Here is a 23,003-nt window from a genome sequence, read left to right on the forward strand (position 1 = left end):
GTTATAAATGCTATTTTAATAAAAAGCTACATGGAACTTGAAGTAGTTGGGTGGTTCTTCTAATGCAAATTACTGTTAAAGTCAACGATGTAATGAAATGAAGCACAGCAGAGGCTGTAATGTGCGCAACTTTAAGTCAAAGACAAATGTAAATTACTTTTTTGTTTAAAGACTTCTGATTTTAGAACTAAATTGGTCTCATATTGGTTCTAGTTCTTATTTTGCAACTAAAGCTTTTCTCAACTTACTTGCATTCACAGCAAACTTGAATCTGAGATACTGGTAAACTGCTCCAAAAGTATGTAAAATAATATAATCTGGATGTCTTGGCTCCTGACTTCAAGCTGCATTATCTGTTTCTCAAAAAATAAGGTGATCATAGTAACACTTCTTTGTGAACTTAAATTTTATTATTTTTTGGCTGCAAAGTATAGTAATTTAATTTATTTTTAATATTCTACTGAAAAGAACCAAGTTCCCTAATCCTAAAAAAAAAAAAAAAAAATTATAACTCATTCAAAACTGTTTACATTCTTAAGTATTATTTTAACAGATATAAATATTTGCTTTTGCTCTATTAAGTGACTGAGGCCAGTAGTTCACACAATCTGCGTGCTGAGCTGATGTTAAACTGCCTCACTGTTGAGTACATTCCAGTGAAAATGAATGAGTTTCCAGCATTCTGGAAAAATCTGTTTTCACTGTTTTGAGTGTAATTTCAAATATTTTATATACAGTACAGAGTTGCTTGGCTGAAAGGTCTATAAAAACTAAATGTAACATATTTGAAAACAAATCCATTCAATTATTGGTTATAATTTTTTTTTAAAGTTGCTTATTGTTACTGAGATCTGCAATGAGCTTCTTAACATTACCGCTTATTAATAACTTCTTCTTTTAGTTTTTCTGCAAGCACTTTCCTCTTCTGCAGTAACTTTTGCTTCTCTTCTGAAATTTCCTACAAACAAAATGGAAAAAAAAAAAAAGGCAATAAATGGCCTGACTTCCTGGTATATATCGTGACGTTTAATGCTAACTGCTAACCAGGTCCCTAAGCCACAGCAGGTAGCTGGTGCACAACTTTTTCTAACAACGAGCAGCCAAGTAACTTCACTTCCAAACCTGATGCTGCAGACCAGTCCTTCAAATTGCTTGCAACCCAGAATGACTTACAAAGTTACTCCATTTCCTGGGGAGTGGATCCCAGGATGTGGAGGACTGGCTCTTTAAATAAATCTGCCTTTTTCCCCTGCACTGTTGTCCCAATCTTTTTGAAAGAGGACTAACTTCATCTTCAACTGGTGCTGCTTAGTTGTTTTAGAAATTCACCAATCGATAGTACTTTGGGCACATTCTGAATGTAATAAAATGGACGGCAATTCTGAGACATTCCTGAGGTAACAGAAAACCTCTGATTATTTTTTTTTTAGCAGATGGATGCAATGACTTTTATGGTTTTTTTTTTTGTTTGTTTGTTTGTTTTTAAGGTGTTCTACTAGCTTCCTTATTTATGTTGCGAGTTTTTAAGCATTTCTTTCCACCTATCATTTGTGGCAAACGCACTGTCATATTAACCCCTAACAATGATTAACAAAAGGTAGAAGTTTCTTTTTTTTATGATGTCTTCTAATTGGCTTTAGCCTGTTGCATGAGTCTGGTTTTATGGTTTATTTTTTCTTGGTATAATTGACTTCTTGTTCCCATACTAGACTTTTCTATCACCCCCCCCCCATCATGCAAGGATTTTTGTGATTTTAGCACTTCTCATAAGCTAAGGAATGTATCAGCTAAGGAATTATTTGTCAGTGAATTGAGTTTAAGCTTCCTGCGTGATCCAGAATACCTATGTATTTTTAAATGTGGCCATACTTTATTTTGCATTTGCCTGACAGACTAAAAAGTAGAACAGGCCTTTATGATGTCAGAGAAGTAAAACCCAGAAACATTCCCTGGTTCTGACATTCTCCCCTAATTAGATAGAGCACTTATCAGGTTGTTCTGCTGACTTGCGTAAAACTCTTTATTTTTTTCTTTTCACATATGCCCTATGGAAACTCAGTATAAACAGAATTTGATACACAAGAGCATCTGCTATTTTCACAGGTGTTTCTCCTTGCACTGCGAATTTGCCGTTATTATCATAGGTTTTACCTGCTTGCACTGTACTTATAAATACAAAGGCAATGACAAGCAGTCTTACGATCAGCAAATTTGTCCAGAAAAGTTTTAAGATTAGTCACTGTGAGAAACACTTGTCATTTTTCAGAAATTCAATGCTGCAGAATGGAAGAAAGATGGTTTGGCAGTGAGAGGACAATCCACTGAAACACTTAACAAGTGCGTTGTGACTGAAACAAGTCAAATGCTGCTGCCTTTCAGTTCTTCAGTTCAAACACTTGGTCACAGGTTAGAAGAAAGCCAGCAATGTAGTGGCTCATAAATTTAAATTAATCAAGAGGATTTGGCAATACAGAAGGAAAAAATGCTAACAATCATTAAACTTTTAGCCTGTATGCTTCTGCGAAAGCAGTAATTAGAAAATACTTTGTCTCTACCCCCACCACTTGTTCCTTTTATGTTGCTACTGTATTCAGCAGCATTTACATCTTCACTGAAATTGTCTATTTGTTATGAAGTGGTTGGGATAATTAAAATACTTGAATCCTTCACCTCTTTAGGAGATGATTCCTCTTCTTTCTGGTCAGTGTTTGTTGGCGGTATCACATTATTTCTTGACTCCTTCTTCGTAGCCATCAGCATATCTCTCTTTTTCTTGAGGTAGTCCTCCCGTTGCCTCAGCTGCTGCTCTTCTGATAAATTCTGGATTTTTTGAAATACGTTTTGAAATTAATTTTTGGTATATATATTATGTATTTGTGAAATAAAAGCATTTACACCATCTTGCCTCTAAAATTACTAGTTTCTTTTCAAAAGCCAAGCTGAAATTTCAAGCCACAGTGGTGTTCTAAGAAATCGTCACAAGGGTAAAGGCTGAATGCTAAATTCTAGAATTCTAGTCTAACACAGGAACAGTGATCTGAACTTTATGAAAACTAAATTGCTGAATACCATACAACAGTGCTTGCATGCTGGTTAAAAGTAAATTACAGTAATAGAGAATATAAATGTAATACTGTGTTCTCTCATTCTAGTTTACATTTGTGAGGGGTGGGAAGTGGTGTTGCTTGTCTTAAACTTACAAGTCCTTCTATCCTGGCTTTTTGTGCTGCATTTTCTGAACGCTTTTCAGATGTTCTCTTCTTAATATCTTCTTTGCCTTTGGTTGGCTGAGGTAAGCTTTCTGTTCCTTTCTGTAATGGGCGTACTGGTTTTAGGTCTTCCCTTGCAGATTTCCAGGATTCCTCTAAACAGCAATTTTACATGGGAAAAAAAATGCATAAAATAAAAAAGTGTTTCTTCCAATATCTAGATATCTGATGAAATGGAAAATTTAAGAAGGTGAGAAACACGATTTTTAATCATAAACTTACCTTCAAAAAGTATATTAAGTAAGTATTGAATTGTACCATAAAAAAAAATAATGCTTTACATTAAAGTGAGTACCTCTAGTACTTCTATTGCAAATAATTATGAATTAGTGTTAAGTACTTGGAATGTAATTTCATATTCAATGGACAGTTCATATCAAGACTGTACTTCCACTTTGTGTTAGTACTGTGCAGAGCCAGTAATCAGCAGCCTATGAGGTGCACGTTAGCCAACTCCAAATACAAGTGTATTCTTCTAGCTTTCAGCTTCAGCGGAAGGAATCGGAAAATACCGTATTTAAGTGAACTCGTAAGGGAGAGGGGAGCAAGTGAACCTCAAGAGGAGCAAAGCATTACACTGGCACCAGAACTGGAAGATTACCTATTCAGAGTATACAGCTCAATATCTCATCTTCAAATCCAATCTTGCCTCTGCATGAGAATATAATGGGAACGTGCTTGATTTCTGACCCTGGCAGCACCCAGACCCCAGATGGGCTGGTCGGTGGGTGCCAGGGGAGAAGACGAATGCTATTAAATCCTGCACTGATTCCAGCTGTGCTTTTCATATCTACAGGTACCAAGGACAGTTTTGCCTTGCAATTCCACAGAACTCCGCTGTGTGTCTAAGATGGACGGCATGATGATTTCTAAGGTCAGAGTCAAAGTCCTTCCAGTCACTGGACTGTAAAGCAGCGTGTTTTCAGTACTTTACAAAGACTTCTCTTGACTTGACCTACAACTATTCCTGAGTAAGGTAAGCTGCTGCTTCTACTGTATTTTTATTAAAAGTGAGGAGGCTTTGGAGTGTTTGAAGTAGCCTGAAAGTATAGATGCAAAAATACGAATAGTGCAATATGATTTCTAGTGTGTTTAGTCAGTTTGAGTCTCTCCATGATATCTGAATAGAGATGTGTAACTGAATGTAGATAATTATAACTCTAAGCTCTGCACTATGGATTTTTTCAGTAATATTGAGAAATAACTTGTATTACGAGTACGAGCAGTTTCCTTGGCCTCTACCAGACCACAGTAACAGACAGCAAAGGCTAGCTCCACTGAAAGTACTGCAGAGTGAACACTGAATTGTTGTTGGTTTGTTGTTTTTTGTTGTTTTTGTGTGTGTTTTTTTTTAACGTTAGCACACATAATGTATGTTTAGCTCTTCAATGTTGCTACTTTCTTTAGTATAGAAAATTACAAGTTATGTTTAACTGTGAAAAGGTAGGGGGGAAAGAAGAGGAAATGTTCTTTCAAGTATGGAAAACAGACTAGGACAGAAATGTAAAATAAAGGTCAGGTTGAAGAATTTCCATTTCACTGAAATATGACTGCTAGAAGTCTAGATGCTCCAAATAATGTCTTGTTGTGATGAATAAAAGTCCTCAGAGGTACTATGAGAGTTAAAATTGCTAAGAAAAAATCCTCATGCCAGGACTGTTCTCCTTAAAAAGCAGGGGAAAAAAATCCAAAGAACACACACTGTATGCCGAACACCTACCCCACAACCGACATTATGAGTAAGGAAAGCTACTTACCAGAAAGTAGTTCTTTGAAATGTGTTGTGTGTATGTACATTTACACTGTTGCTGTCCATATTGCAAACACTCAAGCTGGAGATGTTTATGTCCTAGCAGTGCCTGTAGGATGTGATCACAAGACCCTCAGTTTCACTTAACCCACAAAGCTGGAAAGATACTGAGAAGACAAGGGAAGGAGGATGGATAGCAAACGTACAAATAGACAACACATTTCAAAGAATTAGTTACTGGTATGTAACCTCTTTTCTCCTTTGAGAACTTGTCTATATGTACGTTCGTACTGTGGGTGACTAAGCAGCATTTGTTTGATGTGGGCAATTACTTCAGAGTTTTCTGAAAATACAAGCACAGAAGACCACTGTAGCAGATGCTGCATTCTTCCGTATCTGCATGACACATGCTGCTTGGTGCAAACACAACTGCAGGCATCCAGAAAGGGAAGTGCTCTTCAAGAATGTTGGAAAGGCCACTGCACTCTGAGGTGTTGCGTGTGACGTTTACTATGAAACTCACCTTTCTTAGCATCTAGTAGTGCAAGGTGTTGGATGGTCAGTATATGGGAGGAATGGTTTTGCAATACCTAAACTACTCATAAGGGGCTCACCAAAGTGAAATTAGGAAAATTAAGGCAGCTGCCATTAGCTTCAAATTTATTATGCAGTGGAAAACTGTAAGGGGTTCACAAACTCAAATCATGGGTCTCAAGGTAATAGGGAAATAGCAAAAGATAATGAAAAAGCTGCGTAGCTGAAGTAAAAGAAATATATGCCTGACAGAAAGGGGTTGGGGGAGTCCTTCCTGACTATAAAGACTGGTTCATGCAAGAGGCCATATTACCAAGGCAGCCAGTACTCCCTAGGTATGGAATTCTTCCTCATACTCAGGTCAAGAATGGCAAGCTGCTCTGTTCTGCAGTAACAAGACCCTGCAAGTGAGAACACAGAGCCAGGAGCTGAGAAGATCTGGAGGGCAGTGAGGGTCAGGGACTAACCACAGTGAGAAGGGCGGAGAGGCACAAACTGTTGAAGTTGCTGCTGTGTCCTCTCCTGGAGTTGTATCTGGTACCAAGGGGAAGAGATTCAAGCAGAGGATATGATCCCGTTATCCAAGATGGTGCTTTATTGGAAACCCATGTTTTGGAGGTAGGTATTAACAGACTGGTCTGGTGGCCAGTCCTCAGTTCTGGTTGTGAAAAGGGTCTGTGAGAAGATTCACAGTGAATGTTCTTGATTTTTGCCTTCACTACCTAAAACCACTTTTTCACAGTTGCAGTGGAGGATAAATTGTGGCAAACTTTCTTACTAGCTTATTTGGACAGGCGTGTTGTCCCACAGTTCCAGTTCTACGAGGCTGAAGAAGATTTTCAAAGAGCTGTTTGTAGACTTCCCTCTTCTTTGGCTTTTAAGGAGCATGGGAATGCTCAGCATCAGCTGAGCAGGCACGTGGACAGCAATGAAGAGCTGCACTTACTGCAGAGAAGTCTTGACTCCCAGGCTGTAAGATATCCTGTCTCTCAAACACAGGATTAAGTCCTGCAGACAGACATAATTTAATGGTGCCATTGCAAGGTGGCACAGCTATGCAAAAGTAAGAGGATTAAAAGCAAGCTGTGAGAAGAATGCAAGTATACCTGCAGGCCTTCTGCATATTTCCAAGGGTGGAAAGCAGAGAAGGAGAGTTTGAATAAATGTAATGAAACCTCACAAGAAGCACAGAAAAGATAAAAAGGGAAAAAGGATATTTTGAAGGTAACACTTTTTTCTTTTAAATTTCCTAATGTGAAAGACACTAATTCAGTTTTAAAGAATCGAGGGTCCTACAACCACTTCATGTGTTAACAGCCATAACATGGAAAGAGAGCAAGTATGGCCCACAGGTACTACCAAGGCTAAAAGTATCCAGCTCAAGCGTCTGTGATATGAAAACTTAGCGTGAATGCATACAAAGACAAGTACTAGATGCAGGAAGAAAAAAAAATGTGCAAAATATTTCCCAAAGTTGGAACTATATTCTTTGAAGTGACCTTAGACTATAAAGCTACACATTTTTCACTAACCCTTAAGAGAGTAGATCCCACTGGGAGTACACCACCTGTTTTTGAAGATTGCCCGTGTATACGTAAATATTACATACTCAGTATTGAGCTTTCCCAAAAAAATTACCTAATGAAATTTTTGGAGTTTCTTCAGAAACATCAGCTCCCTCAGTAGACTCCTTAACTCTTACAGTTTCTCTTGAATCTCCTGGAAAACTGGTCACATCTGGTGATTTAAAGGTATGTGCCTTAAATTTAAAAAAAAAAAAAAACAAAACCAAGCGTTACACTTCCTAGCACTTCATTTCAGGCATTAAACTATCTACTCAAAGAAAACCTCCTCAAACAAGTTCTAGTTAAAATTGTGTTGTTTATACCGTGTATTGCATTGTCAAAGTGAACAAAGCATACTTATTTTGCTTTATTGATAGTAGGGTTCATACTGGCTTATAGTCATAAATCAGTATTTTTAATTTCAGTTCACAACATTCTCTTATCAACAATCAAAATTAAGAATATTAGATTTTCTTGACTTTTATTTTTAGAAAAATAGTTTATTTCCCATCTACAAAGAGATAATGTAGGGTGTTTTTTTTTTCCACACTTTCATGTGACTTTCAAACAAACCTCCACCAACCATAAAAATACAGCAGCTAGAAAGAGAAGTAGGAGCATGCACTGAGGTTACCACAGAAACGGAAATAATCAGCTGAATGGAAACAACGGGCTTGGATAATTTCTGACACTACTGTTTTACTTCCACACTTGTGTGAGAAATCTTGACAACACAATCCACCTCTGAAAGCAGTAAGGCCAGCTGGGATTTACTCAGAAAATGTCTATGCTGTTCATCAACCCTCTAATTCCTGCTGGAACCCTCCATCTCTCCTGTCCAGGTGAACTGATGTACCGAGTAAATTCATATTACTTCTGCAGCCAGATTTCCTGCCAACACCTACCAAGTTTTGCATTATTAAACTCTTAAGGTCTGGTCCTGTAACTGAACAGGAGTGGCAGAAGGCATCCTGAAGGGATCAATCGCACTAAGGTAAATTTAAATAGCATTCTCCACGTGCTCTTTGCTAGTTTTCTTTGTACAAAAAGAAAGATTAAAAATTCCACCGCTGAGCAAATAATGCTGAAGTAGTTTTATCTTTATGAAATACGCAGTCGCATCTTCTAATAATTATCTATTATTCTGCCTGCCAAACTAATTGGGAGTATGTCTTAAAAAAGAAATACTAAATGGAACTAGATGCTGTTAACTCTTAGAATGCAGTTTATGAGGTATTACAGCTTCATGGACACATTTCTATGCCAAGAAGAAACAGTTCAGTGACTAGGCTGAAAAAATGAATTGGGCACTACGATGCTACCGTAATCTGGCTTGTTTATCAAGAATATTGATATTCTTGGCTGGTCTATGAAGATGTGGGTAAGTCTGTATCTAGACAGAACATAAATTCTTAAAACGAGCCAAGGCTTGAGTTTCCAGGTTGTTTAGTAAGAAATGGGTGACTCATTTTCTGGAATGTATCATGGAAACATGCACATGGGAAACAGAGTTTTGTCACCACTTTTCTGAAGTGCCAGACAATGGGAGAGGTTAATTTGGTGGAATTACAGTGGCATAACTATCATCTGCACCTATTATGGGTTTGAATTCAGGAGTGGATTTGAAATAAAATGCAGACCTCTGTAGTATCACAGAATCATCTAGGTTGGAAGAGACCTCCAAGATCACCTAGTCCAACCTCTGACCTAACACTAACAAGCCCTCCACTAAACCATATCACTAAGCTCTACATCTAAACGTCTTTTAAAGACCTCCGGGGATGGTGACTCAACCACTGTAGTTACATGTGGTGACTCAACCAATGTAGTTACATTTGATCTCCAGCTAGCTTCCTGTATAAGTTCAGGCTGAAGAAACACAGTTCTTTCCCTTTTCAAACTTACTAGGCTCAATTTCCTAATGACAGAAACAGAAAAGCAGTTCTGCTTCCTTTTGAAACAGACTACAATCCTATTTTTGTTTGTTTTCCTAGTGAAGGGAAGCTTTATTGCCACATTTCCACTGTAAAAACTATAGCCACTGTAGTTGTTGCTGCTTCCTCACAGCAACCTTGCTCAGATTTCAATTTGCTTCTCAGTTGCTTAACAACGGGCACTTTAATCAGTCCCCACTTACATGCAGTACCTTTCTACATGGTTTACTCTGGTAGAGACTGGGTGATGGCCTAACTTGGAGATTTCTAGTTCCTGGCAATTAGGTTCTGGCAGCACTGTACTGACTTAATGAATAACTATACTGTCTATGAGGTGATCCTTAAAAATCCTGAAGGATTATGAATGCTGTAGTCACTAAGAAGCTTATACTTTGAAATGTCTTTGATCTTGACAATATTGGTAATTATTGGTATTTAGATGTTCTCTAAATCTGAAAGGCTGATATCCGTTGCCAGAATCTTGGAGTTCAGATGCTGAGGAGCAAATATGCTTATGAGCTGCACCAAACGACTGATGGTTAGTTGTATTATATATAGCACTAACATCAATGATACCATCAAGAAAAATGTAAACAACAGAACAGACCTTTCATAAAGACCTTCCTGATAGCTTTTATTTGCTGAGGGTGGTACATACTGCATTGAAGTTACACAGTTAATGCCTGGGACAAGAATATAAAAGTATTTCTTAATCATCAGCATAAACCACCTAGAAAGATAGGATACTCACTTCCTCAGTCCTTTTCCTTTCTTGCTCCATGTCATATTCTTCCTTAGATTTTCTGTAACATAAAATGCAAGTAAATACACAAGAATTCTTAAGTATTAATGACTTCTATGTAAATTTAGCACTGCTTAAATACTTGAGGAATATCAGAACAATTGCAGGACAATGTGAATTTATTAAAGCGTCCAAAATACTTTCATGACTTAAATGAAAATGTGCTCTTGAAAGAATTATGATAAACACACAGATCTCAGTCCTCAGTCTGTCCTTCCCTGTGCAAAAATAATTGTGTATAAATTTCCAGGGCTTATCTATCCATCCCTTGTTTCATTTGCTAAAGGAAGGGAAGTATTTCCAGAACACGGAGGAAAAATATCATCATTTAATATATGGGGAATGGGTTAATCTGCTATTATTTGTTTATAATTGTGTGTGTGTGAGAACTGGGAGTGGAAGAGAATCTGCAGAAGTTGTATTGGTCCTCATCTTAGATCACAGCAAGAGACATTGAAGACAACTAAGGAGGAAGCTTTAGAAAGGAGTAAGAACTACTGCAAAGGCAGAATTTGCCCTTCCAAGGCTTTAATGGATATGGAACAGAGCATGTAATTCTTGCAGCGCTAAGGAGTAATAAAGCCGCTTTAAGCAGACCTTCAGTGTTGATCCTGTCTCTCTAGACCTGTGTTTAGGATGTTCCCAGAACTGTTTATAGTTAGTGTTGCTCCCATTGTCCAGAGTCATTGGATACAGTTCTAACTCAGGATTTGCAGACTTTTAGAGTTGCATATTATTCCATGCATCACCAAGACAGTTCATTATGGCAGGGTGGTAATCCTTATGTTTTTAAATATCCCGGATCACACTCACTGTCAAGTACCATTTGTTTTTCCTCTCAGATAGGATTTTGACAAAAATATTCATGTAATCTGGAAGCTGAAGGTAGGTTCCTGGAAAAGGTTGGAAGAATTAGGTCCCATATACTTTTATTCTAAAATATGGTGGAAAGTAGGATTGATTCTTTTGGTTGTTTTTTTACCTTAGAACCTCCCTGAGTATTTTCATTTCTTCTTGTTCAATTTCACTGAATACATCAGAACCCTCAGTCAAACAGTCAGGCAATACACCTACCAAAATAAAATAACAAGATGTATGCATTACTCCAAGGAAAGTTGTTTTGTGCTCTATTTGGCATCAGTCTTAACCAAAGACGTGAAAGAAACCTTTTTTTTTGGCAGAGGAAAGAAAAGATACATCTAATTCTTCCTTGCTATAAGCTGTTTACAAAAAGATTCTAGATCCTCAGCATCAAGTTGCTAGTAGCAAAAAGACAAAGCTTTCTGAAACACAAAAAAGTTTTGATATCTAAGCATAAGTAAAGCATAAACCATACTCTGCATTGGCTGTTACATGGTATTTCCTATAGATTGTAAATCAACCATTGCTTACTAAACCATTTTCAAATGTAGGTGTTGTATCAAACTTGACATTTAAAAAAATATTCTCTGGAAAAACAAAACATATGCAGTAGGAAGACAAAACTAAATAGTAAAATTAAAGACAGAAGAAAAGAGTGAGTAGATGAAAATCCTTTCAGAAACATCAACAGCACAGTAGAGTGAGGGATAAGTGCCTTTAAAGAAGAGAAAATAATTTAACTGTGAGAATGATGAAGGCCCTAACTTCTGCTTTGTATATAGATTTTTCAAGTAAAAATGTACAGTGTGAACTGCAAGGTAGGCATGGCAGACAGTATGCCACTGCTGCTCTGCAAATAGCTTAATTCAATTATAAGTATTATCATTGTTAATGAAAAGATACAATTAACGCTCATTTATCAACAAGAATCTCTAACAGAAAAAATCAAATTTCACAGGAAACTCTATAGAGCTGACACTGTTATTTTAGAAAGGAAAATAGATAGCTGTGTCTGAGATTACAAGTCAAGAAGTAAATTTTGAAATCCTTGTCCCAGCAAAATCAACAGAGTGTTCTCCCTTAACTTGGGCTGGACCAGTATTCTATACTCATTTATGAATGGGAGTACATAGTCTTTAAAAAAAGAAAACAAGCGCAAACTACAAAGATGAAGAGAAGTGAAACCCCACATTTACCACTTCTTACCATTTCTTTCTTTCATGATTCTAATGGCTTGCAATTGCATTTCAATATTTTTTTGTACCATCATTTTTTTAAACAGTCTGAAATCTTCTGCTGCCAGCACTGTTTGCAAAATCGCCTGTGGGAGGGAAGATTTGCACAAACTAATTAAACTACAGAAATCATAACCATCCCAGTTTGCTTGAAATGATGTTAAGATTTAAATTCTGTGGAGCACGTTTTTAATAACTATATTTCCTTCTCCTATCTGACTACTTTTACCAGCTATACAAGTTGAGCTAATAGGCAAGAAAAGAATTTGAGGGTTTATGTCCTTAGATCATCATGGCTACAAGAATATTATCACAAGACCTGCAGGGTTTCCCAGCGTAAGTTTACAACTACAATTTGTTTGACTTCCTGAACAAATCTGTAAGCTTGTGTGAGGAATGTGTGCTCTGAAGAATCCTGTTGCACATTGAGGAGGAGATATGTCAACAAAGCACAATTTACACAGGCAGCAGAAGCTCCTACTTCTCTGCCTCATATACCTGAGACAATTCTGAAAGATATCTTTGAGCAAGTACTGCAGAATCATGCCTTTTCTCCTCAAGGCCAATTTTTGCCTTTACAAAATCAGAGGAAAACATCTTTACCTTTACTGAACATATCTTTTTTTAATCTTCAAATTTGTGTACTACTGCAAATGAACTGAAGACTAATGTGAAGCTGATAAACATGCAAATAAAGGTGTCAGACATACCTTTAAGTTTTTGTGTTTGATTTAAAAAATACAAAGCATGGAAGAAATCTCAAAAGGTTTCCAACCCCACACAAGTATCTGTTTTTATTTTAAAGATGCACATTTTGCTGATCAAAGTTCATAATATAAATAGATATGTTGATGGTTGGACCAGATGATCTTGGAGGTCTTTTCCAACCTTAATGATTCTATGATTAGATTTCAGAAAATTCAAGCTTTAACACACAAAGAAAAACTTTTTAAACATCTTTGCCCTGCTACATTAGTTAAAATACAAAACTAAAAATTACATCTATACGTTCTGTAACAAAGGAAAATATACCTGTGAAGTATGTGTCTTTGCAAGAGGAGATGAAAAAGCTTCTTGAAATTTCTCTTCAGTAATGCCAACTTCTTTAAGATAACCTTCTAATAATTTTTCAACCTATAAGAAAATACAAGTCTTACTTTCTAAGAGACTTTTCCCTAAGAAACTTTTTTTTTTTGTAATTGTACTTTCTTTTCTGCTGCCATTGTACTTTTTAAATTCACAGGAAAATCAATGAAATACTTAGGGATTGATTTGCTTTGATAACCTGTTTTAAATTAACCGGTATTTTTGTTGCTGAATTCAGTTACTACTTATTTTAGCCTCTGCAATTTCCGGGAATCTCACCTCTCTACGTTTTTTCCCCAGACTCTTGGCTAGTATTCCTCATCACTTTTTCCTTTGTAAATAATTTTTTTTGTTGTTTCCAGTCTGCATGCACATTAGTTTTCAGGGTCACAGCAAAAATGAATGTTGGCCTGTATTCATTGAAGTGCTACTTTCAACACCAAATATGACCAAGCTTTGTTACAAGGAAATATTTTAGAAAACTGTGTGCATTGATCTATAGGTTTTCCAAGCACGCTTCAAAAATATTCTGCAGTTTTTTGGAAACAATATTTGAAACAAAAGATTTACCAGACTCATTAGCGAACAAAATACAAGTTACACATTTTCTGACATTGTGCTCTTTCTCATTTTAACTTGCCAGAAAATATAAAGACTATCAAGCTTATGAATACAGTATTTTATCTAGATATGATATACTGATATATTTTATCTGATAATACTGATATATTTTATCTAGATATGATATGATATACTGATGTTAATGAAAAATAAGTAACTGCGTAAGAGGGATGAATTTTCTTTTCTGCGTATCTGGTGTTTAAGCATAAAAACGCGTATGACAGCTATGGCTCAAGAATATCTAAACATTTATGGCAAGCAACAGTAGAAAATTCTAACAAAGATAATAAAGTAGTATTTAGATAAATTTCCAACTGTAACATTGTAAATTATTGTAAATTATTTCTTAGAAATCTATCACAAATAGTGAATAATGCTCACCAAAGCTTGGTACTCCTGATAAATTTCTGTATAAGACAACTTGCTTTCTTCTTCATCATCAAAAACTTAAAAACAAACATTTTTGAGTTAGTGTTTTAAGTACTAGCACATTAATTTGTGGCATATATTTCATTTTTCACTTTCTTTCTCTAAGAGACCTTTACATGTTAATACATTCAATCATGGGACAATCTGGGACATGATCAATAATATTTTTTTCCACACATTCAGGCTAACCATGTACTTTTGTTAACTTATTGTAATTAACTTTTGCAATTTAATATCAGAAAAACACATCTTCATAATAGAAGCAAATTTCTAAGCAAGCTGAGGATTCAGCAGACAGGTACATTAAAAGGTAAAATTTAATATAAGAACTACCCTGTGAACTTGGATAATGTTGTTCTAATATGGCAAATGACACATGAATCAGGATGTTTTTCTCAACATACATTTAAATGAAGGCTGCGTGGAAACCTAGGGTTTTTTGGAAACATTTACATTTTTATCATGTCAGGAATGAGCAGAGGTAATATAAAACCTAGCAATTAAAGCAGAGGCTTAGAAGTAAGACATCCTCAATACCCGTCAAGATTAGCCACCGTATGTTGGACAAGTCCCTTCTCATTTGCATGCTTTGAAGTCATTTGAAGAATGGGAGTTCTGCCTAACAAATTGGTCAGTGGGTGTGATTTTTTTCATATATGACATCTCCGATGGAGATGGTGTTCATGTGCATGGAATTAGTCCAATGGTCACATGGCTTCAGAGTGGCCTTTTAGAAAGCATTTTCCAGCTGTGACAATGCTGAGGCAACGTCTCTGAACCTTGATGTGATGCAAGATGGCTGTTCCTACAACAGAAAACACCTGCATCAATTTGTAACAACCAACAGCAATGCAAGTATAGAAATCCCATCAAACGATTCAGGCCCTCTAAGTAACCAAGGGAAACTTTCTTTTTAAGTGACATAATTTGGAAAAGCAACATTTGCTTTTCTGTCTTTTCTGCATAAGGGAAAGCTTTTTCTAATTAAAGGATTTTTTTTAAAGACTTTAAAAGTATATAGTAATACATTCAAATGGTAGAAAACGCTTGTTCCACAAAAAAGTACTATAAATCTTAAATGAAAAAAAAAATAATCAGCTTCTGTGGTGGCCACAATATTACTAAATCCAAGAGGGTGAAGCTACTTAACTGCCTCTATTGTTTTCTACATCTCCTTCCCTCTGGGGGACCTCTGTTATAGCTCTTGCAGGCCCCAACCTTTGTCTTGGTGACTGTTCCCTTCTACTTCCTCCTGCTCTGACCCTCCCGGAGCCCCCAAAGAGGGCTGACAAAGGGATCTCACTGTTCCTGTCCATGTCAATGGGATTGCCTCCAAGTCCTTCCTCCTCCTCCTCGCACAGCTTCAGGATGACACGGAAAGCAGAGTGGAAAGCTTGCACAAACTGCTCTCTGTTCTCAGGGTCTGAACAAAAAGAGTGAAGCTAAATGCCAAACAAAGCAAGCTGCAGTCAGCATCGCCTCTGATTTAAGTGGCATTAAGGAGTTCTGTATTTGAATGGGGATCCTGGATTTTCTCACATTAGGACTCCTAAATCACATAGTGATTGTTTTTCCTTCAGGTTTTGGCTCAGTCTTTGGTCACCCAACAGAACAGAGGCCTGAAGAACCCACTGCTTCACAATAAGCCAGGGGACCCCGATATCCTTAGAGTCGAACTCATCATTTTCCTGTTAAAGTTGAAAACCGTCGCTAGGACCCCTCAAACAGGATGAAAATTAAGTCAAGTTTGAGCCAGTGACGACTCTGAACCTGCAAACAAGAGACAGTAAGCAACCCCAGGAGGGCTGTTCTGCTTCCACCCCCAGAACCACCACCAAGCGACCGGTGAGGAGGCTGTCCCATGGGGTACGGCAGTCACAGGCAATGATACCTGCTTGTTCCTTTTGTACTCTGTCTTTACCCTTCAGTGGTCAAAACTGTTGTCAAGCTCATCTGCCTACAAAGCGGTATTTCAATTTATATCTTAGAATACTTGAATAAAACCAGAGACCCCTCCCTTTAAGGCATACCCACAGTTTTAACTTCATTTTGCAGCCACGTACAAGGAATATATGAAGCTACAATAAATTAATCAAGTCCACAGAAAGAGGGAGAGACACAAAGAGAGAAAATATCAACAGATACAAAATCAGTAGGATCATTTATAAGCTGAAGTATGAGGACTCTTGTAAGTGCAAGTGCTTGACTCCTGCCTACAGCTCCAAAATCAGTGCCTTACATACCTATTACTGAAACTCAAACTCTAGTTTTAAGGAATCAGAAATTACTGTCAGTTAATCGAAATTATCTTAATTTGCTTGTTCTGTCCAAAGGCTTTACATGTTTTGAGAATTAATTCTGTCATGACAAAACACCTCAGGAACAGCAATGGAAATAGTACGGCACATTTATTGAAAGGAAAAGCAAACAGCACAGATAACTGCAACAAAAATTTCAAATTTCTTTAACTGTGCTTCTTAGCAACCCTAACATTGCAGCAACACTTCTTTAGCCTTTTCTTTTTTCTCAATAGCTGCCAAGAGTTGTCCAACAGAACTCTGTAGCACAAATGATACCTTGGAAGACCACATGCAATAAGTGAAGTCTCTACTTTGCTGCTCTAATTTCTCACACAGAAACAAACTGGCAGGAGGCCATTATATAAGCCTGCCTCACACTACGTGGAAATTTACAGAGGTTCCATAAATCTTCTTACTGCCAGTAAATTCCACTCAACCTTCTAAGGAGAGATCATTGCTGCAGAGAGGGATAATGAGCTCCCCTGATTCCTAAAACGAGAGAGAGGCAGCCCTATGCAGCCCATTTCCATGGCGATCAAAGTGCTCAAAGGACAAAAAGTTTAGGCAGACTTCCTCTGACAGAACTTCTAGCCTAGGTTTCCCTCTCACTTCCTAGCTGCAGAGTAGTAACTTTACCTGTCTTGTCTGTCTTGTTTAACAGTATAACAGGAAAGGTGTGAGTAGTCACAGCAATCTTGCCTCAAACAAAGATTGGAAAGGGTGGGAACAATTCAGGGTCAGTGAGAAAAACCTTGCTTGGAAGCTGTGATCTGAATGAGAGGCGCGTTTGTTTCACTCTGAACATGAAGTACAAATTCATAACAGACCTCAGCAGCAAGAGCACAGCAATGGACCTGGGCTGCCCCGCAGAGGCCGACCATTGCAGATGGACGGGAGAAAAGAGAAATGCGAGCAGGTAGAGCACATGAATGGTAAGAACTGTCTGTACTGTGAGCTTTGTGTTAGGAACTCCCTTGAAAGAAAATGTATTTGAAAGCCTCTGTGTCATACTTCAGTATTTTAAAGTTAAAACTACTGACAAGGTCAGAAATCAATGTCCTCAAATAAAATTTCACTTTTATTTCACTTTAAATAATTCAGGAGAGATGACTGGTGTGTTTTTTGTTCTACAACATATCTTCATCATCACTAAGGATTTTCCACGCACACAACTGAAATTTCCATTGGAAAAAAAAAAAAAAAAAGTGATGATTTCAGGACGTGTCCAGCCCTCTTAATTTCACTCAAAATGTTTAGGTTTTGGACACAGCATTACAGTATAACTTGGCGGGGAAAAATCACATAACTAGTGATTAATCAACATGTACTGTTAACCGAGCTGTCTTCATCGAAGCTATTAACAACTTGCTCAATTTCTGGTCACTTAAAGCAACTAGAAAGAGTTTTTTTTCTTCCTATCGCCTTTTGCTTACAAATGCCACCCTCTTAAGGTAAAATATGCCTTGTTTAAAAACGGTTAGGCCAGTAAGACAGCCGTTTAAGAACGGACCTTCCCGGGGCTCAGCCTTACGTGCCGTACATTTAAGGGATGCCCCCGCTCTCTCCCCTCCCTCTTCTCTCCTCGGAGCCAGGCCCTGTGGTCCTCCCCGTGCTCCCGGGCAGCTGCCGCCTACCTCGGCCCCTTGCCGGGGCCGGCATCCCCGCCGAGCCGCCGCCCCGCCGCTCACCCTCGCATTTCTGCTCCATGAACTCCAGGACGGGCACGGCCCAGGCGGGCCCCCGCAAGAAGCCGGCGATGGTGTCCACCACCCAGTCCACCTCGCCCTCCTCCTCCTCCGCCGCCATGGCCGGCCCAGCCCGGCCCCGAGCGCCCTCCCGCCGCTGCGGCCGCCGAGGGAGGAGCCGAGGCTGCGGGCGGCGGCCTGGGGGGGCTGCGGGGCCCTGCGAGGGCCGGGGCCGGGGCCTGGGGCCTGAGGCAGCCCTGCCCCGGCTGCGCCGTGCCCGTAGCGGGGCTGCTGCCCAGCCGGGGCCCCGGGACAGGCCGGGGGCTGCCAGCGAGAACGGGCCGGCCTCGGCGCACCTCCGAGCCTCGGTAAACGCCCCACGGCGCAGGAATTAGGAAATCGTTTACGAAGCGCTGTGTAAGAAGGTTTACATTAAAACTCAGCGGCTTGGGTATTCTTTCTTAGCGCTGGTGTTCGAGGGCACGTTCCTTTTCTACACTAAAATTAATATAAGTTCTGTCATTGTCCTCACCTGTGCCATGGCTGAAAGGCTGACAAGTTTTCTTAATGCTGAAATTTATTCCCCTCCTAATGTTGGGTAGCTGCTTCCTTTACCTCTTGTGTGTCACTGGTAAGCATATTGAAAAATAAATAAATAAATCTTAAATGCATTTATGTTATTTTTTGTTTGATAGCTGTTTTTTATCAAAGTGAGGAACAAGTACTGTCATTATTCCAGTTACCTTGGGCTCTATTTTTGCTTAACAATACCTCTCGTAGGCATTAATGAGATTTTACCTACGTAAAGCATGTACCTACATGCTACATGTACACTACCTTATTTTCATCTCAAAGATAGATACCAATTCCATGCTGTCATCACTATGGAGACATACCTGATAAGGTGTGCTTTATTTCATTATTTTAATAGGACACTGCACTGGAAAGCTTTAATTTTTCCTTTTGCATATCACTTTAATTCCCCTTACCCTACCAGTGCTTCCATTTCTTTCTACAGCTTTTGTGGCCTGAGACCACCTGTAGTATAAAGATGTTACTTGCCTACTGTGGAACAGCTACTTCAGATTTGATTGTTGACATAATTTAATTACAAATGCAGGCTTACATGACTGTCAAGTTTATTCATCTCTTGCATATGCATTCCACTACGAATGACTGTAGAGGATGTTACCTCAGATTATGTGAGCTCTACTTACACAGGCAGAAAACAATGTTTCTATCTTGGTTATTTTTATACAATCTCTTCTGTTTTCTCTAAAGCCCTTTCCAGGTCTTGCAATGCTGAACAATTAACGGCTTTAGAAATTAAGTTGCTTTGTTAGCAGCATTTTGCACCTGAAGTCTCCCCACCACCATAATCCCTTCCTTTAGCATTCCCCTCAAGGCAATGACTAAGGCATCCCTTCCAGCTGGCTGCACAGATGTCAGAAGTGTCAGGTAACCGGGAGGACATGTCATGGCATCCCCTCACTGCTCGTGGCACCCCTGCAGTCCTCATCCGCCCTTCTCACCACCCACCTGGGCACTAGCAAATCCCTACTGATGGCAACTTTGCAAGACAGAGGCAATGAAGACCCGAGATGAAATGACTGGAAAACTTTAGAAGGCAATAGGGTAGGGCTCAGACCATAGTAGTTTTATGTATTTCTTGTCCTTTGAATGATGTAGGTAAAAAAAATGTAACAGAAACACATGCTTGGAAACTAAACAGCATCCAACATTCAGATGTAGCTTCACAAACAACACAGTATGCATTTCAAGACATGGGGTGATTTGTCCATTGTACCAGAGAGCTCACAAAGTGTATCTCATTTAGCACAATTAACTTGAAATCTTACAAGTCTCATAATTTCTCCAAAACCTACCACTACTGAGATGAATTGTAATAAATGTCATCATGCAAAACAAACACTGTGTGCATCACACAACACTGCACATATCCGTGCACAGAGCTGTATTATATGACATGCCAAAAATGTCTTCTCTTGCTTCTGCTAACAGGACGCTTGTCTCTGTTGAGGTCTCTCATATTTCTAATGCACAGCACTGATACTGAGAAAAATCTATTCATTCTTTCAACATGGGTAACCTTATTTTTCACTTTTCTGTTGCATAAAATTTAAAGTATTTCTGAATATTGTTAGAGTAATGAATACGGGGGAATTCTGTCCACTATAATCAAAATCATTTTCTCACTTCATATGAAACTGCCAAATATTATTATATTCTGCTCTCAGATGTCAGGGGAACACTTTAGTTAGCACTTTGTCTTCTTTGTTGTTAATAACAAAAGGTAGAGCAGGAAATGCTCTCCCGTCTGCCTCACAAAAGAGCAATTATTGCTTAATTTTCTGTCCTCTCTGTACGTGTTCCTTTGTAAGACGTTTTGACATAGTCTCGGGTCATTGCTTTATATATATACTGACAAGCAAATTTGTCTCTGCATACCACTGAATTCTTTATGTCAGTACCCAATTCTTTTCACCTCCAGTAGGCTCATATGCATAATGCAGCAAATCACAAAAAGCCTAACGTATCTTTTTTTCAGTTTCTTTTACGAAAGAATTTTTGCACTAATAGCTACATTTGCCCCCCCCACAATTATTGGGAAAAATATGCTACGATATCATTTATATTACTTTATTAATAGCTTCTTAAAGTTATTTCTTATCCTAATGTGTTAAATATACTATTAAGCTTGTCAACAATTGTTTTGTGTGCCCTTAGAACAGAAATATTAAGCAGTTACAGTCAAAATATAGTCCTACATATAAATATAGTCTGTCAATCCACAATCATTTTACTGGATTGCATCTGATGAGCATAACCGAATCCTGCATTAAGTGGCTAGGCTAAACTTTCTCTTACTTCAAAAAAAAAAAAAAAGAAGACAGTAGCAGCACTAGTTGTAACAGAGATATTTTTCACTGGAAAAAAATGGTCTTAGAAAAAGCACATAAGATCAAGAGGAAATCAGTTCAGTTAACAGTTCTGACTTAATCTTGATGTACCTCTTGCTGTCTATCTCTTTGTCTGCATTTAAACATAAAGCACAATAACAAGGAAGTTCAAAATTCCAAAATCATGAGAATATCTGACTTCTTACTGGTGAATGCCATTGCTCATCAGTTACTGCACTTATAAATTGGTTTATCTTTCTTTGGGGAAAAAAAAAAGAAGAAATCAATCCCCCTTCTTTTATCAGTCATAATTTCACAGTATTTGTTCTGTGCTATTGGATATATTGAGATCCTAAGGATATTTACAGGATAGGCAGCCCAGATATTATCTGTGCTAGTTTTGGTAATTAAGAAAGTTATACGTATACCCATACACATAACACATTAAGTTTATTGCTGATGGTCAAAATTAATGAATTTGAAAAATAAAAGAGACAAAAAGTGAGGCAGATGAGCTTTTGACTATTCCAAAACAAAGATATTTTTTATTCACTGTGCCTAACTTTGTTAATGTCTGAGCAATTTTGAAGATGTTGACAAAGATGCAATACCCAGATTTAGTTATAGTAAACAGTCTTACTGTAACTCTTTTGCTCTGGCTTTATTTCTTCTGCTCACCTAATTTGAATTATCTAAAAAATAATCTTACAAGTGCAACAGCTATAAATATTTCCATCTTAACAAATCTGATGCGAGTTTTCCAATTTGTTTTTATAAATTTCTGTTTTGGAGGTTTTTTTTTTAGAAAATAATTGCATCTCTGAAAGGAAATTTCAGTGTTGTTTTATAAATCTGACCACAAAGAGAACTCCAACCTGAAGCTATCTTCTGGAAAGGTGTGTTCCAAATCCCTTTTTCTTAATGGAAACTATGGGCGTGTAGGGCTGCAGCAGACCATGAGAAGCTGTAGTGCACTCCTCTTTTTCTGTTTAGTTAAGGTAGACTTAGACTGTCCTTGACATGTTTTTATCTAACTTATTCTTCAAAACTTCTAATAAAGATATTCAATCTTTTCCACATTTTCTTACTAGATGCACAAATACAGGATTACTAGATTTGATGGAAAGGCTATAATAAGGTGGGGGGAAAGCTACATTGCTTATACACTTCATACTTTTTATTACTTTATATACATTTAAAATATATAAAATACTGTGACATTCTCCTGTGTTACTTTTTTAATTTCTATACAGAACCTCAAGTTCAAATTGTGACTTCTTTGGTCCTCTGTATTTGTTCAGTTCAAAAATGTTTAAGCTGTCATTTTTACTGCAGTGAAACATGAGCAGGTCTGCAAGTTGCAGGCCTGCACCTTTATTCACAGGGCTACGCCATGGGAAGATGGGCAGAGCTTATGGCGGCAGTGAGGTAGCTCTCCGCAGCATTAGCTTGTAAGGCTTGCGCCGTGTGGCTGCAAGCTTGCTTGCTCAGATTCCATGCTTATGTGTGTGTACTTTTTCTTCATCTTCTATCTGACCTCTCCAGAAAAAAGCAGCCTGCAGTCAGTAGCCAGAGGATTAAAGACTAGCACGTATCTTTTGTCTGGGACCTCAGTCAGGGTCCGTTTCTTCACTACCCAGCTGCAGAATATTTACTATGTGAAGAAAGCAAGCATGGGAGTCTGCTTTATGGCAGCGAGACTGCTCTTCCCAAAGAATCCATGTTTATATAAAGCAGTGAAAAAACATCTATCAAGCACTATATTCTCACATGTATTTTGATTCACTGGGCAAAAATTATGGTCAGAGCTAAAGCTCTGCGTCCTGTTTATCATCTATAGGTCTCACATGAATGTCAACATATATGCTCCCTGGCCATTCCTTGCACATATTTTTAATTCTCAGGTTGTTGCATTGTTGTTTTGTGTACACAAGAACACATGCAAAGAAGATACTAAAAATGTAAGTTTATATTTTTATTCTTCTAAATTTTTCACAAGGAAGAAATGCAG

At 38.0% G+C, this 23,003-nt stretch overlaps 1 protein-coding gene across 2 annotated transcripts; it reads right to left on the reverse strand.

Moving 5' to 3' along the window:
- CFAP36 (cilia and flagella associated protein 36) lies at positions 1–18,537 on the reverse strand. 2 transcript variants are annotated; one of them, XM_040553034.1, is made up of 10 exons: positions 18,021–18,537; positions 14,039–14,103; positions 12,983–13,084; positions 11,922–12,036; positions 10,837–10,924; positions 9,804–9,855; positions 7,192–7,312; positions 3,201–3,364; positions 2,671–2,820; positions 1–958 (listed from the first exon to the last, which is right to left on the reverse strand). In XM_040553034.1, the coding sequence occupies exons 1-10, from the start codon at positions 18,190–18,192 to the stop codon at positions 872–874; spliced, it is 1,116 nt and encodes a 371-aa protein (XP_040408968.1). In that variant the 5' UTR covers positions 18,193–18,537; the 3' UTR covers positions 1–871. The 2 variants fall into 2 exon arrangements, with proteins under 2 accessions (XP_040408968.1, XP_040408969.1); XM_040553035.1 differs by having other exon boundaries at positions 18,075–18,526.
- Between the last annotated feature and the right edge of the window lie 4,466 nt (positions 18,538–23,003).

This window comes from Cygnus olor, chromosome 3 (genome assembly GCF_009769625.2).
Source record: "Cygnus olor isolate bCygOlo1 chromosome 3, bCygOlo1.pri.v2, whole genome shotgun sequence".
NCBI lineage: Eukaryota > Metazoa > Chordata > Aves > Anseriformes > Anatidae > Cygnus > Cygnus olor.

Coding starts and splice junctions, on each gene's coding strand:
- CFAP36 (XM_040553034.1), bottom strand. CDS start 18,192: ATGGCGGCGGAGGAGGAGGAGGGCGAGGTGGACTGGGTGGTGGACACC. Junction 14,104..18,020: donor GGCCCCGGCAAGGGGCCGAG/GTAGGCGGCAGC, acceptor TTTGTTTTTAAG/TTTTTGATGATGAAGAAGAA. Junction 13,085..14,038: donor ATCAGGAGTACCAAGCTTTG/GTGAGCATTATT, acceptor ATTTTCTTATAG/GTTGAAAAATTATTAGAAGG.